This window comes from Atractosteus spatula, chromosome 23 (genome assembly GCF_055471065.1).
Source record: "Atractosteus spatula isolate fAtrSpa1 chromosome 23, fAtrSpa1.hap1, whole genome shotgun sequence".
NCBI lineage: Eukaryota > Metazoa > Chordata > Actinopteri > Semionotiformes > Lepisosteidae > Atractosteus > Atractosteus spatula.
Window position 1 is genome coordinate 7114661 of NC_142728.1, and position 14699 is coordinate 7129359.

Below are 14699 nucleotides of genomic sequence, written 5' to 3' on the forward strand. Positions count from 1 at the left end.
ACAATTCTGAGGCGAAGAAAAAAGATCAGTCTCCTACATATTACCGAGATCCGGTGCGATTCAAATATCCATCTAATGGGCCTCATACAGTACAGTACATGCTTATATTATTTTTTCCTCTTTTCAGATTTAACCTATGATAAAATTAATCCATTCTTTGCGAGAGGGTCCTGTACTATCCAGGCATTTTTGCAAGATTATTTTTTTTTAGCAATGATACAAAGGGTCAGAAAAGTATTTGGTATGTTGAATGATGATTTAACCTTTGACATTTAACATTTTGCACACATTCCTGTGCTATGTTACTTTATTTTTTTTCCGGTTGTGTTTTTTCCCCCTGTAATTACTGGCATTGACATAAGCATTTTTTTAATACTGCTCTGTGTTCTGAAAAGTGAAGTTTTGGGGGGATCATTTTTTTCCTGACGATTGATTCTCTTAATAATTATTGAACTGACTTGTACATTACTGTTCACAGGTTCAAAAAAAGGAACTTACTTATTCTTAGTATAAACATATTTTACTGGTTAATTAGTAAAACTATACTTCCAAAATGACAAGTTCATTATTGCTCTTTTCTATTAATTAAAAAACCTACATTTATTGTTTTATTTATATAATTTCAAGCCTCCCATCAGTTCACATTAATGTCATTCAATTTTGTTCTGCTAATAGAGGGCAGTATTGTCTTTTCATTAACCGGGATTTACAAAATGGTTATATGATTGTGATTCTATAGACTTGTTTTTCATTTTTACAAGTATGTAATATGAGAATTTCTGAAACCAATGGCATTTGTGAATATTTTTTAGTCCATACAGAAAAAAAATAAGAATGGAGGCCAATCAGATGTTATCAAATTATAATGATTTGTTATAGTTATGCAGCACTTTTTGTCTCAAAGTGCTTCACATATAGTAGAGGATCCCCCTTCATCCACCACTGAAATTCAGCACCCAGTTTGGTGATATGTACTGTGGCAGTTATAACACACCAGCAGCCTCACGCTAGATCAGCTGAAGAAGTGCAAAACTGCTCACCATTTTCAATTAAGGGGAAACTCCATTGAGGCCACATTGTACAAGCCCACAATGTAATTTAGCCAAGATTCAGTGTTAAAACACCTGGTTTAATGAACAGCGACACTGTTCACTGAAGCAGTTCGAAGTATATCGGGGACTCATCTGAACAATGGTCGGCACGCTAGGGAGCTGGTTAGGAATCTCAAGGCCAGCTGGAGGCATACCATCTTCCAGCATCAGCAATCTGGTTTTCTTTCTCCCATCCCAGTACTGATTAGGCCCAGCCTTGCTTACCATTCCAGATACAATGAGATCAGGCGACAAGGAGTAGATGTGACTGCTGTCATGTCTTGAAAAAAGTTCCACACCCTTTTTTGTGTTATACCAAATTCTTTTTATTTAACTGTTAATATACAAATCTATATAAGAGAGGTTAAAAATATAAACAATGTTTTGAAATAGGACGACTTGTAAGATTACAAATGACACAAAGAAAACATATCACACTCAGTGTGGCTCTCATAATGAAAGGTACTATATTCCAGAACAAATATTTGACTTAATCGATACAGTCAAAGCTAGAAATGCATATAAAATAAAATATATTTTCACCTGCAGTTTCTGGTTGTCTTCCTACTGTAGATATTTAAAAGACTCTGGTTAAATTCATGACACAATTCCCCAAAAAGCGATATCTTAAAATTACCTTTCAATAATTTAATAGATTACCGACATTTCACTTGTATTGTATTCTATTGGATTGTATTGTAATCCTTTCTTTTGAAAATTCCCTTTAATTAGATTCTTTAACAGGGGCTTTAGAGAACTTCTGTTTTGTGTTACAATGAATAAACTCCTAACCTGTGTAGGCTACAGTATATCAGTAGGCAGTAGTCTACTAATATACTGTAGTTAAAAAATGTAAAATATATTACTGCTATATCAAGTAACTGATATCTTCAGCTATTTAAGAACAACTTATTTGATTTCTGGGGCTGCTTGAAACATGAGATCAGACATTCATATTTGATCCTGGGGACTCCAGAATTGCACTGGACAAGTAAAAAGCTTATTTTGTGTATAGCCTCCCTCTTCCCAAACCAGGCTCTTTCAGATTAAGCCTCAAGATGTCAGTTTTAGTTGGAAAAAACCTGAGTTCAAAAGTTGCAATTCGCTGCAACAGTACTAAAGATAAAAAATATTGACTGTGGCTCCCTTAATGATTGAGATATGTCAGTAACATTTGCAGTTCAATGTAAAGAATTAAACTGCAAAGAACCTGGTTTTGGTAGAGTGAATAACATTTTGTTTGAGGACATTTGCATTCCCCTGTTGACAATTGCTCTCAGTACTACAGAGCTTCAGTGCTGCATTATTTCTGCTGTGTATTGAGGTCACAGCATCACAGGTCTCACAGTATGACATTTTCTCACAGTGAGAACAGCATTTCAGTGCTGCAACAGACTGACTGAATATGCTCAATTTTGCACAGGTTACTGGCAGGTTCTTACAGTGCCACACAGCTATGAAATTGCATGGAAAACTATAATCAGGCAACAAGCCGATCTTGATTAAAGCACCTTGAAAATGATTGTCCTACCAGCATGCACAAGCACAGCATTTCATTTATGGCACTGCGATGACACTGGGAAACAAGCATCAGCAAGAGCCTTTCATTTAAGATAAGCACGGCTCGTGTTTAATAAAAGGTCTGAATTCAAATTTTGCAAGACCTGCCTAGTGCAGAAGATACAGCAGGGATACAGGACCAGTTTCTGCAATTTCAGACACAAGATATAAAGAGGGCCTTTTAAGAACAACTTTGTTGTTTTCTCTGCATTCTTTCCTATCATGATGGTAAATTTCTGCTTGTGTTGCTTGAGAAAACAACTGATAGAATAAGGGATAAGGCCACATTTACAAACTCCAGATTCTCTGACATACTTTCCCTATGAGTCGTTCGCACTCTCACGATATTGCAGTCACATAGTCCCCCCTTTTTTGTTTGTTTTATCCCGACAGATTTCAACCTACTCAAAAGAAAAGCAACACAACCCAAAGCCAGCTTTAATTCTCAGTAAAAGTCAACCTTTTATCGTCTGCAAAAACATACTGAAAAGGTCATCATCATGTACAACATGAGAGAAGTATCCAGAATGCTCTGTACTTAAAAAAAATTGCCTCACTTGACTCGCAAAACTGTTGGTTGCTGTATTACAGGTCCTGTTCCCTGCTAATCAAGAAGGCAAAACAATGTTAGCTCTAACAAGATAGCTGAGACAGTAGTCTACATCTCCAGTTGTCATCTGCTACAGTGCCTTCCCATTTTCATTCCACTAAACTGAAATAATGATCAGCTTAACAGGAACACTTTCAAACTTCCAAAAAAGAATTGGTCTCTTTATGATTTAAAGAGGACTATAAACCTTCCTGGATTTCAGCCTTTGAGGACCTGTGTCATGCATCACTGAGTTAAGAGATACTGCTACATTCCCTTGTGCAGTGAGACTGAGTTTAAGAGGAAGTTCTCATGAGATATTTGTGTCAAACCCCATGTGTTATAAGAAGATACCCATTTGTTTACTAAAGCATATGAAAGGTCACAGATAAATTTACTGCATTCTTTGATAGCATTTCAGGAGAACAAAATGCAAAACTGAAATGTCGGCTTTTTGGAATGACTGAGATGTATTAACAAATCCAAAACTGTGTTTTGCTAGGCCATGTCACTTTCGTATGAAAACTTTATAAGGAGGAAACAGAAACATCATAGACTTTAACATGCATTGTATGGACAAAGCACAAACATAAGAGTACATATTAAAGATATTGCACAGTATCAAGTGGCATTTTCCCGCTTGCCTGTTCACCTACAATGTGCTCTGTTTCTCTCATTCACACTCCCACACACACAAGCACACAAATTTCTTTAAGTCACCCAACACAAAAACATGACATTAGGAAATGTCATATTAAATACAAAAGTAGCTACATTAATTTTTTAATTCATTGATTCTATATGTCATTTTCACACTACATATACAGTACTTGGCTAGGATTTTTAAAAAAAAAGAAAATTATGGTTCAGGAGCATTGTTTCTGCTATATACTGTATTTTCTATATATGTATTAACTGGTCTGAGTAAAACATGTTGTGTTTTCACATCAAAACTGTGTTTTATGCATTTAAAATAATTTATTTACAATTGCGCTGCCCCACCAATACACTATCATACAGTATATTCTTTTCTAAAATAAAAAAGAATAAATTATGCCATTTGTAATAAATTATCATAAAGGTCAATTAAAAAGCTTATTTGGAAATGTTTGGAAGAGTTTTGTTCTTTTCTTTTAAAAAATGTTGTACATATAACATTAGAGGGGGAAGAATAATATATTGGTAAGGATTCTGAAACGGAGACAAAGGTCAAAGGGGGAAATGTCATTTGTAAGGACTCCCACTGTTCCAGGTCCACTGCCTTTCAGCTGCAGGATCACTTTGCAAATAACTTAATCTTCAAGTGGCCTCTACATTTTGGAACAATAGCCTGAGTTTTCTGCATCACCAGAACTACACCCAGTCTAAATCTCATTCCTGTGCAAATAATTCGATTTAAATACAACAAGCTACACATTTATGCAGAGATGTACATTTTTACTGGGTTCAGATAAATCAAGAAGCTTTAACAGTTCCTTTAACGCAACTGCAGAGTTGGTCTTCTACTTCAAATCTCCTACATTCACTGGAACATAGACCTCTGGTAAAACGAATTGGCCCCAAACCAATTGCATATTATTCCAATGACAACAGTTCACTTTGGAAGTGATGTGCCATTTCTTGAGAATATTGCACTGATTTCCACTGAAGGAACTGATAAACTTGAGGATTTAAATGGTCACATGCTTAAGAAGGTTAAGATGTTATCCAACTTGCATAAAATGCACAAAAAGACGATTCGGCCACAGAAGAGAAATTTTACTTGTCCACAAGGCCTGCATTCTGACCTAGTTACAGTCAAAGCCAAACATACACTTTACATTAACTGTAGGTAAATTCCATGAATATAGAGGTAGCCATTTCTACACATTTCTAAACTCAAAGTCAAATTCCTCTTTGCTTCTTATTAAAATAAACATACAACAATTAGCTGAGGGATGATTCAAAAATCTATTGTAGGTGTGGCTATCACTCATCTTATCTTTTATACTCTTTAATAAAAAGATATGGAGGTCTTCTGTTGTTAGATAAAAAAGCTGGCAGCCGAAGCTGACTTCCTGTTAGGCAGCGTTAAAAATTTGGTGCTTATACTGCAGAAGTACTGCTATTGCAGCCAACAAGGCAAACAAAGTCTCTAATAATGTTCTAAAAAGCATATCTTTTGTCTTTTCTGGATCATTACTGTGCTGTCGTTGGTGCTAGACAGTTTATTGAAAGAATGCGATGAATTTCCTGTTAGTGCTTGAGGGATATGCTTTGTTTTTCCTGTTGCTGTAAGTTGAGTCTCCATTGAATTCAGACTCTGCTTTCCCCAGAGTGGCACGCGGATGCTGGGAAGTAACAGTCTGGATTATCCTGTCTTCTCTTTGGTCCCTCCCTCCCCCTCACCAGTGGGTTCAGGGAGGTGGTTAACTGTGAAGTTCTTTACACTGTCACAAAGATAAAAAGAAAGCCACCATTTCAGAACCTTCTTGTGCTTGCAAATGTTGGTCCTGAGTTTCTCCTAAGCCATGCTGCTGGTGGGGGTGCTCTGGGTGCTGCCAATACTGGGGTTCGCACTGCTGTTCTCCGAAGGCAATGTGTTGGTGGGAACTGGCTGCCGTTTGACCAGAGAACAAGGACAACCTGTGAGGGGAAAAAAAAGAAGCCCCAATTGTTTTTACAGACTTACCCTGGCTTACATCTCCTCCTATGAGAACCGTTGTTGTGTAGTCTGCGTTATGAGTTAGTGTACCAGCAATGGATTTGGAAAGCGTGAACAAAAATGAACAAGTTATTACCTGAAAGATGGGTTGATCCAACATCCAGCCCAGAGGAGTATCCTGGGGGGAAAAAAAAACATTACATTTGATCCATATTAAATATGTGTCTTTTAGAGAGAGGCATAATAGCTTTACCAATTCTGACCATTCTCCCTAAACTATGGCCTTCTAATTAATCTTCTAATGTAGTAAAACAATTCTTATAAAGATACAACTTTTGGCTACATTTCCTTTTAAACTCTCCTTAAAAGTATGTTAATAATTGAACATGGACAATGGTCCTCAAACATCCCAGCTCATCATAGCAAGCGAAATGTATTAATTAATCCAATTAAATCTTAAAATGTAAATCACAGTCTTTCGGTCACTTTTAAAGGACAAAAAGGCAACTTCATTTGAATTCAGTAAAACAGAAAAATGCAAAAGACAAAAGAAAATAGCATAATGTTTGAATATTGCTACTGTATACAATGCACAGACATAGTAACTTGAAATAAGGTTTTGTGATGAAAGTGAACTGAAAGAGATGTACAGTATACAGAATAAAAGTGATTCTCACCAGTGTGCGTCTTGATGAACCACAGAGCCCCAATGAGAAGAACACCAATGAGGAAACCTCCAAAGGCTATCCCCAGGACAGCTGATAGCTCAAATTCGTAGCACAGCTCTGAAACACACAGACACAAGCAGGTGAATTATGAGAGAGCCTCTCAGGACCTATTTACATACAGCACAGCACTTCATTTAAAAGTTCGAGCTTTTATTATGTACTGACAGATTTGCCATGAACCCTCCAAACAGGCCTTTATGAATGTCTCAGTGCAAAGATGTCTAAAATTCTTGTACAAGAAGCCCGAGAAAGGGAGTTGAACTGACCAGATATCCATCCATCTCCTAGCATTTTTTACTAATGAACATGCTCAAACAATTTCATCAGCACTGCTTCAGTTCATTCTTGTGCGCATATTCCACAGATCGACCAAGAGCCTATACAATTTCATTTATTTTGGTACAGTACAAGCTCTGTAAAAAGTAAAACTCAAAGCATTTCAAAGTGTAGAGTGCCAAACTGAAAACTGCAAAAACCGGAATGCTGACATGTCGGCAAGCATCATTTCTATTCAAACGCGCACAGATTTACTGGCACAAGAACAGTCCACTTGAAAGCTGTCTATAGGAAACCAGTCAGGCACTGGGCATCCTGTAGTCTTTCTCAATGGCGACGTTAATTAAATTGTTTACACCTTTTATATTGGCCTCATGACCTCCCTCCTATCTTATGCCAGTAATGTACTACTCCATGTTTTTCTCTAAACATGAGGGAAAACTGTTTTTCTTGGAGTGCTCTTTGCAGACTTTTAGATTTTACTTCAGATGTCATATTTAAGAAATAAGAATTGTTTTTTTGTCGTTGTTTCCTGCAGCATGAATAGGATCATCGCTGTTGACAAACAGGGATTAATTCTATCAAGAAATGGTGGTGTGGTGCAACCAAACTGTCACAAAATACTGTAGCAAACAATCAAATTCTTAAAGTTTAGCATTCATTTCCTTTCCTTTTTTTCTTCTTGAAGTCTCTCCTTCAGACTCACTGGCTTAATTTGCAAAGTTTTGATAGTTCATTTAAGTTCTCACATCTAACAATTTACAAGCGTGTGCAAATGAATGTTTTATTCACAATTAACATTGTGAATAAGTCTCCAGTGCTAAGTTCAATTCAGATCATAACTATAGTGCTTCAGTCAGCCTTTCAGTCACGCCTTTGATGTGCTTTGAATTTCACAATGGTCTGCCAAAAACAAATTCGATAAACGGATGTTCATGCTTGCTCCAACAATCGGCGCACTCTGACACAGCCATGCAGCCGACACAGTAGGCCTGACTTTCTCCCCGTCTGCAAGATCAGGATGTACCCTGTGGCTCAGTCTCTCTGTGCTCCAGAGGAGCCCATTTCAAAATGAGCCAAAAAAACAGTTTTTAATTTCTTTGTTTTCGTGCACCGTCGCTGAAGCTGAGCAAACAGAAGCAGGATGTACAATAACCCAGGTGGGAGGAAGTACAGCGCGGTGTCAGGGGGAAGGAAAATAGAGCATGGATTGAAAACCTGAACCCCAGGCCCCAGAGAGACATCCCAAACAGGAAGGAAAGTGGAGTGGTGCTGGAGCTCCTGAAAATCAAAGCTACAGACACCACTATCCAAACAGTGCACGCAGGCCTGTGGCCTTCGGTCATTCCAGCTGCTGCTGCTGCCTCCACACTTTTGTTGTCACAGACAAGCCTTTAAACACCTTCAATGGAAAATATTCGAATTCAAACTGATAGTAGCTCCTCTTGGAAAAGCTGAGTACTCTACATGCCACTGTATTTGAAATGAATTCTCAGCAACAGCAGGATGCTATTACAGTAAGGCATGCCGTGAAAATTCCATGAAAATTGGACGAATGGAAAAGGATAAAACAAAAATACTACCTAAATTATACTTCAAAATACTTCAAAAATAAGAGACCGGCCCTTTTATTTTATTTCTTTAATCATGATTTCATAGTTTTTTTAAATTTAAGCCCAAGCAAAATGCACTAATAGTAATGTTTTTAAAGCTAATATAATCATTTTCTTTAAAAAAAAATCCTACGATAATAGTGGTTATAGGTTGAATGAAAAAATGTTGTCCACCTCTCCGTTTCAATTCCTCCAAAATAATTTGAGATGCTTTTTTTCTGGTCTCTTCAGAGTGAGGGAACTCATTGGTTCGAAAGTATCTGATTTGATACTACCCCGTTTGAAATTTTTTAAAAAACAAAAGCCAACAGGCCCTCTCTGTGTTTTTTTTTACTATTTTGCATATTTTAGTGATTTTTTCTTTCAGCTGAGCATTTTGATATTAGATTAACAGTCTTAAAGTGTTCAGTTTAAATAAGTGAAACTGAAGCTTTGTGATTAGTCTCACATGGAAGTGAACTTTCCCAAAAAAAACTGCCCACGCAATCAGGAGAAAATTGGCTCTGCTTAGCAGTGTAACTTGGCAGACCTAACATTAACTTGGGCAGAACAGCAAAGGGTTATTGATGTCAATATTAAGTTGCCTGCCATGTAATGACAGGAAACTCTTTCTGTTCGTGTTGGCATCAGTCTCCACTTCTGCCAATACCCATGTCCCTCAGCTACTCTCTTTAGTAATTATGTAAGATAACGTGAAAAATAATTTTACTGCTACATTTCTCCTGCCCTGGGCTTTGGTAACATATTTTGTCCAGGGTGAGGTAAGGATGATTGGTCTGTATCACCCTGGTTGTGTTTTGTTGTACTTTTTATGAATCAGGATTACATTTGTGATTTTTCAATCATAAGGCATACAAACTTTCAACAGATCCTTGAACAGGGTTTTGTTGCTTAAAAGCAAGCAGTCATGACACATTGAAGTAGTATTTAATACTTGTTATATGAACAATCTACTCCACACAAAACCAAAAAACAAAACAAAAAGAAAGATGTAAATAATGAACATGAAATAAAAATGGAACAGACAGTATTGCATAAGTAATCAAACTCTTTGCTGTGGCAAAACGAAAATAATTAAATGCACAAAATTACATTACACATAAATCCCTGCACAACTTGAAATCTGCCAAGATGAATGGGTATAAATCATACCATAAGCTGTACTAAATTGGTAGAGATTTACCAGAAAAGACCTTCGGCTGTAATTGCTGTCAATGGTGCTTTCTCCATACAGTATATTACTGTAAACTCATGATTTGGAATGCCTATGTAATTAACATAGTTCAGATTTTTTCTCCATAGGTTTTGCTGACATTTATTGCAATTTATCTTGCCCTTAGAATTCTTTAGTAAGATCATTCAATGTTGTAATAATATATTAAGTTTTAAACAATTTCACAAAATGGAACACCATAGGAAGAGTCTGAAAACTTTTGCAAGGCACTGTATCTGAAAAGACACATCTTTCTGATATACTATGTAATGTTATTGCAAATGGTAGAAAAGTCTTAAATCCGATATGGAATTGCTTTGTATTTATTTAATTTACAATTTATTTGTGATTTATCAATGACTAACTAATTTTTAACTAATTGAACAAGAGTGTCTAGATACTGTGTCCGGTTATGACAATAATTTATTTGCCTTGTTCCTTTGATGCCTTAACTCTGACATTCTGAAACTGAGAATGTTTTTTTTTTATTTTACGTGTACCATTTTCACTTGAAAAGATCAGATCAATTCAGTCACATTCCCTCTTTGTTCTAAGAAGCTGGGCATGAATGCACTCATTCACAATATCTTCCATTTCAATCTCAAGTCCCCCTTAGTTAGTCCCCTTAAATATTTTTTTAATACCAATACCAATTGCAGTACAATGTTAATCTTATTCCTGAAGTTTCCTCAGGTGTTGCAGCATACTGACTGATATAATAGGTAGGAAGACAGAAAAAAAAAAAATTCCTGAAGACGACTGCCAAATATTCTTGGACTTATTCAGAAAAATAAGATCACTAGAGCACAAACAGCCCTTCCTATTGGCCCTGTTTGACATTTCAGAGGAATGTAGTGTCATGCTGCTTGTCTGATAGTTGAGATAACTTGCCTTTGAAGAACAACACCTTCCCCTCTTTGTGTAGCGGTGACAATAGTGCGGAGGTCTGTGTTTGGGCTGGCTATATTCCAGGCCTCAGATACAATTAATCCCCCACAGGCTCATCATTGCTGATTGCAGCCATGAGGTCAGGCCACAGACCTTCCTCAGGGTCAGGCCCCACCTTGTCCCTGCCCCCCCACAGTAAAAACTCCCGACAAGACCTCCCGACCTCATTGCTATGGCAACATGGCTGCCTCCACCATATTCTGTAGGCGTAGTCAAGGCCGAACTGAGTGAGCAGCCTGACAGAGGCTTTGACTACCAGGACTTTGTCATGTGCTTTCTGTGGTTACGTGCATTTCTTGCCATCCAAAGAGGCAAAACAAAGACATAAAATTAAAAAAGTAAAAAACAGGAAAACAGGAATCGGCTTTCAAAGTAGAAATGGCAAAGCCATGTTTACATGCACGTGTATTTTTTTCCTTTTTCCGTGACAGTTCAATTGGAGCTTGACTTGTCTGCGATTAGAACCCGTTGTTGCAAAGTTCCTACGCTACAAATCTTACTTACGAGATTGTGAACATGATTTTCTAACTTCCAGGCTCGTCTTCACACTTCCTCCTTCGGCACAATGCTAGATGACAAAAGAGGTAAAGGTTACAGTATATCATCAATGTGAAAGGATACTTTAATTCTCTCTCAGTTACCAACTGAGCTCCCCAAATAAAACAAACCTTGTCCTCAACATTTGCACTATAGAATGCAATGTACTGGCTGCTTATGAAATTAGCAGGCCTGTTCAAACACTTTTGAAAATGCCAGCAGTTCTGCTAGAGAATACATTCAAGATATCATGAAACCAAATAATGGCAAACTGATACATGTCCAATATGCAATAAAACAGAATTATGAGTGAGTGAGAAAGGGATGTACTGTAAGCAAAATAAACAGTTTTAATGAACATACTTGCGATTACTATAAATATCAATACTTTCGATTCCAAATCTAAATATTTCTAGCAATGCATTGAATTTTATGGTGCATGCATTTAACATACCAAGACAGTGTGAGCTGAAACTATTGCAATGTAACAAAGAGGGTAGAAAGAGTGGGCTCTTAACCACACAGGTATGCTGCTCCCACAATTGTGTGTGGAGAAAAAAAAGCACATTTTGTAACTACAGCTCCATTTTTAGTTTGAAATGGTTCTCTGAGCAATTTCAATTGGTTCTTTGAGTGTCATGCCAGATAGCTCAAGGTTTGGTATTTCAAAAGTCTGCAAAATACAGGATTCTCAATCAATTTAACTCATCTATGAGGCATCTATCAAAACATCACAACAACAGGAGAAGTTACTAAAGAATATTCAGTGACCCAGTCACGAAAACACAAGTCATTTCATTTGCTGTCATTATTAGGCACATTATTTTAATGGTTTTTTGAAAATGTGTGCACCGTACAGAAAATAACCCTATATATATACAGTACAGTGGATCTGGAAAATAGAATCTGCTTTATTTCTCTACTGTAAATTTCACACTTATTTTTACCACATATAAAACCTCGTTTGGTTATCACACCCACCCAAAACAAAAATGAGCGAGCATGCCAGTAAAAAGCTAACAAACAGAGGCGAGGTTTAGCTGAGAAAAAGATACTCAACCAACTGAGATTTAATCACAGGGTATTGTGCACACATTGCAAGGTGTAAGCTACAAGCAGCACAAACCTGTTCAGAACACAGTTTTGTAAAACACTCCAGCTCCAAGTTGACTTCAGGCAGATTTGGAATTTCATGTAAGCTGAAGCTGATCCTTGTCTTGTTTATGGGACAGATATATGAGGGACAGCTCTCGTTCTGATAGGGTATTCTTCTGTCCACATTCCAAGAAACTTTTGCATGGACTGAGCACTTATAAACTGATACCTTCATAGAAACAACCCCCAGCTGCACACTTGTTATCTAGAAAAGACAACGAGAGAATCTGGTCAATTGTTTTTGTTTAGATAAATGTTTACGTCTTACTGTCAAAATACTATTTCATGATAAAATGGGAGACTCAAGGAATGCCTGCACACAAACCCAACATATAGTAACACCATTTTGATAACAAAAACATCATTTCCCAGGAAAACACTGTCCTAATAGAATACCCTTTTAAAACTAGACTAAAATAGACTTTTATACCAAACTCAAACCTAAAACTTCAAAAGGCCACCTTCTTTAAACTGTATGAAACATTTAATTATTATCAATAATATATCAAATATAAAGAATACACTTTATTGTGCTACTCTTCTGATCCAGATATCTGCATTTTTATGCTTTGTAGTCAGTGTGCTTGAGATTTTTCCATCCTCTCAACTATCAATGTATTTTTGTAATTCTACAGAATTTACCAACAGCATACCTCTGCATATATCCTCTTGTCACTCCAAACTTTCTCTGTTGGATCAATGGGACAGCAGTAATCTGGAGAGTTGTACAGCTGCATTAATAAAGATTTCCTTTGATCATTAGTGTTCTTAGTAGCTGCAGAGGTAGTCTTCACGGTTGTAGTTGGTGATGTTGTCTCTGCGTACACAGAAAGTACTGTTTAGAGAGACCTAAGGCCAAACCACATAGTAAGCACTCCACTAAATAACGGCATAATACGATAAAATAAGAATGCTGAATGGTTTTAAGTCTTTTAATTATTATAACTTTCAGAAATAAAAGACCTATCAGAACAAGACTGTATTTTTTTGTGAAGTGATATTTTCATTAGGTATCAAAAATATTCACAGCATTCAGTATGAATTCTCAAAAATACAGTACATTCAAAAAAAAATAATGAAAAAATAAGCTTTTTAGAAGAAGGCACCCCTCCTGAGTTTTTATGGAGATATACAGTACATTAAACAAATGTTTACAAGTTTCCTACTGAATAACTAAAATCACAAATACGGTATGTTATTCTAATCACAGTAGAGAAAATGCTGCACATGTGTCACATACAGTATATGTAATTATGGCAACAAACCACAAGAATAGATTTCTCATCGACAGTAACATCAGTGCAGCATGGGCGCTAGCTACAGTATGCTGTGGTTTGCTCGAATACAATGCTGGTCTTTCCAGAACAGGAAAATTACAAAACTATGTTCATATGCCAGTTTCGTTGCTTTGTTTCCGTTTTCAAAATCTTAAATTATATGGATTTTTACTAACAAAGAAGCCACGTTTCATACAGATGTTTCCACATTAACACTTTTAGTGCCACAAGAATGGTAAACTATCCGAAATTGAGTGCAACGAAATTAAGATACATAGGAAGTCCTGGTGTGATCTGACGAATGATTGGAGTAGATCAAAGATTTAGACTATGTCATTAACTACATGGTATGTCTAAACACCACGTTGTAGCATGTTGCTGAAATTGCATTATTCTGTTAATGTATTTGGTATCAAATCAATCATTCATAACTTGTTTTGCACTCAACTGTATATTAGCTTGATTGATTGAAATATAATAAGTCTCCACATCATTAATGTACTTTATAGAACAGAGTATTTATCGAGTTAGAATGGATTCAGTTGTCATTTTCTATTGTCTGTTACTGCCATCGTATGGGTCCCTTATCTATTACAAATCCCAGTTCCACACAGTCCCTTTCCTTCTAAATTAACCACTTTTGGTATTTACCAGTTTTGCCCAAGAGAATTCTTATATGGGGTCCACTTCCACCTCCTATTTCACTGTAGGAGGCAATAGAGCTTGACTTTAACATGTCTTTGGCAACTCCTACAATCTCTTCATAGTTATCTGTGAGGTTCTGTAGAAAGGGTGTAAATGGGAACCAGGCACCTTCAATGGGGATGCTGAAATTGTTGTTAGACTGAAAAAAAGAAGTTAAACTTTAATTAGTGTGACATATTTCTTCTGTTTTGCCAAAATGGACATAAAAAAAATATATTTTTTAATTTTAAGACTGAGAAGCACGGTGACAGGGAACTTAAGGGAACAATAAGGAAAATAAATGAATAAGATAATGCATGGATTTCCTTAATATGACCGTCTGCACAAGGTTAATGAGTCATCCACAGAGCAGGCTTTGGTAGA

General features: G+C 36.6%; 1 protein-coding gene across 2 annotated transcripts in view; it reads right to left on the reverse strand.

The window, feature by feature from the left end:
- Positions 1 to 1392: 1392 nt before the first annotated feature.
- eng (endoglin) overlaps positions 1393 to 14699 on the reverse strand; it is a 49603-nt gene continuing 36296 nt past the window's right edge. Inside the window, exons 8-14 of one of the 2 annotated variants that reach the window (XM_088940453.1) lie at positions 14283 to 14475; positions 13008 to 13171; positions 12326 to 12559; positions 11167 to 11230; positions 6562 to 6669; positions 6021 to 6062; positions 1393 to 5865 (exon numbers count right to left, since the gene is read on the reverse strand). In XM_088940453.1, the coding sequence (XP_088796579.1) occupies positions 5744 to 5865; positions 6021 to 6062; positions 6562 to 6669; positions 11167 to 11230; positions 12326 to 12559; positions 13008 to 13171; positions 14283 to 14475 (927 nt within the window). In that variant the 3' untranslated portion in view covers positions 1393 to 5743. The remainder of the gene's footprint in view (positions 5866 to 6020; positions 6063 to 6561; positions 6670 to 11166; positions 11231 to 12325; positions 12560 to 13007; positions 13172 to 14282; positions 14476 to 14699) is intronic. The other variant, XM_088940454.1, reaches the window with a different exon arrangement.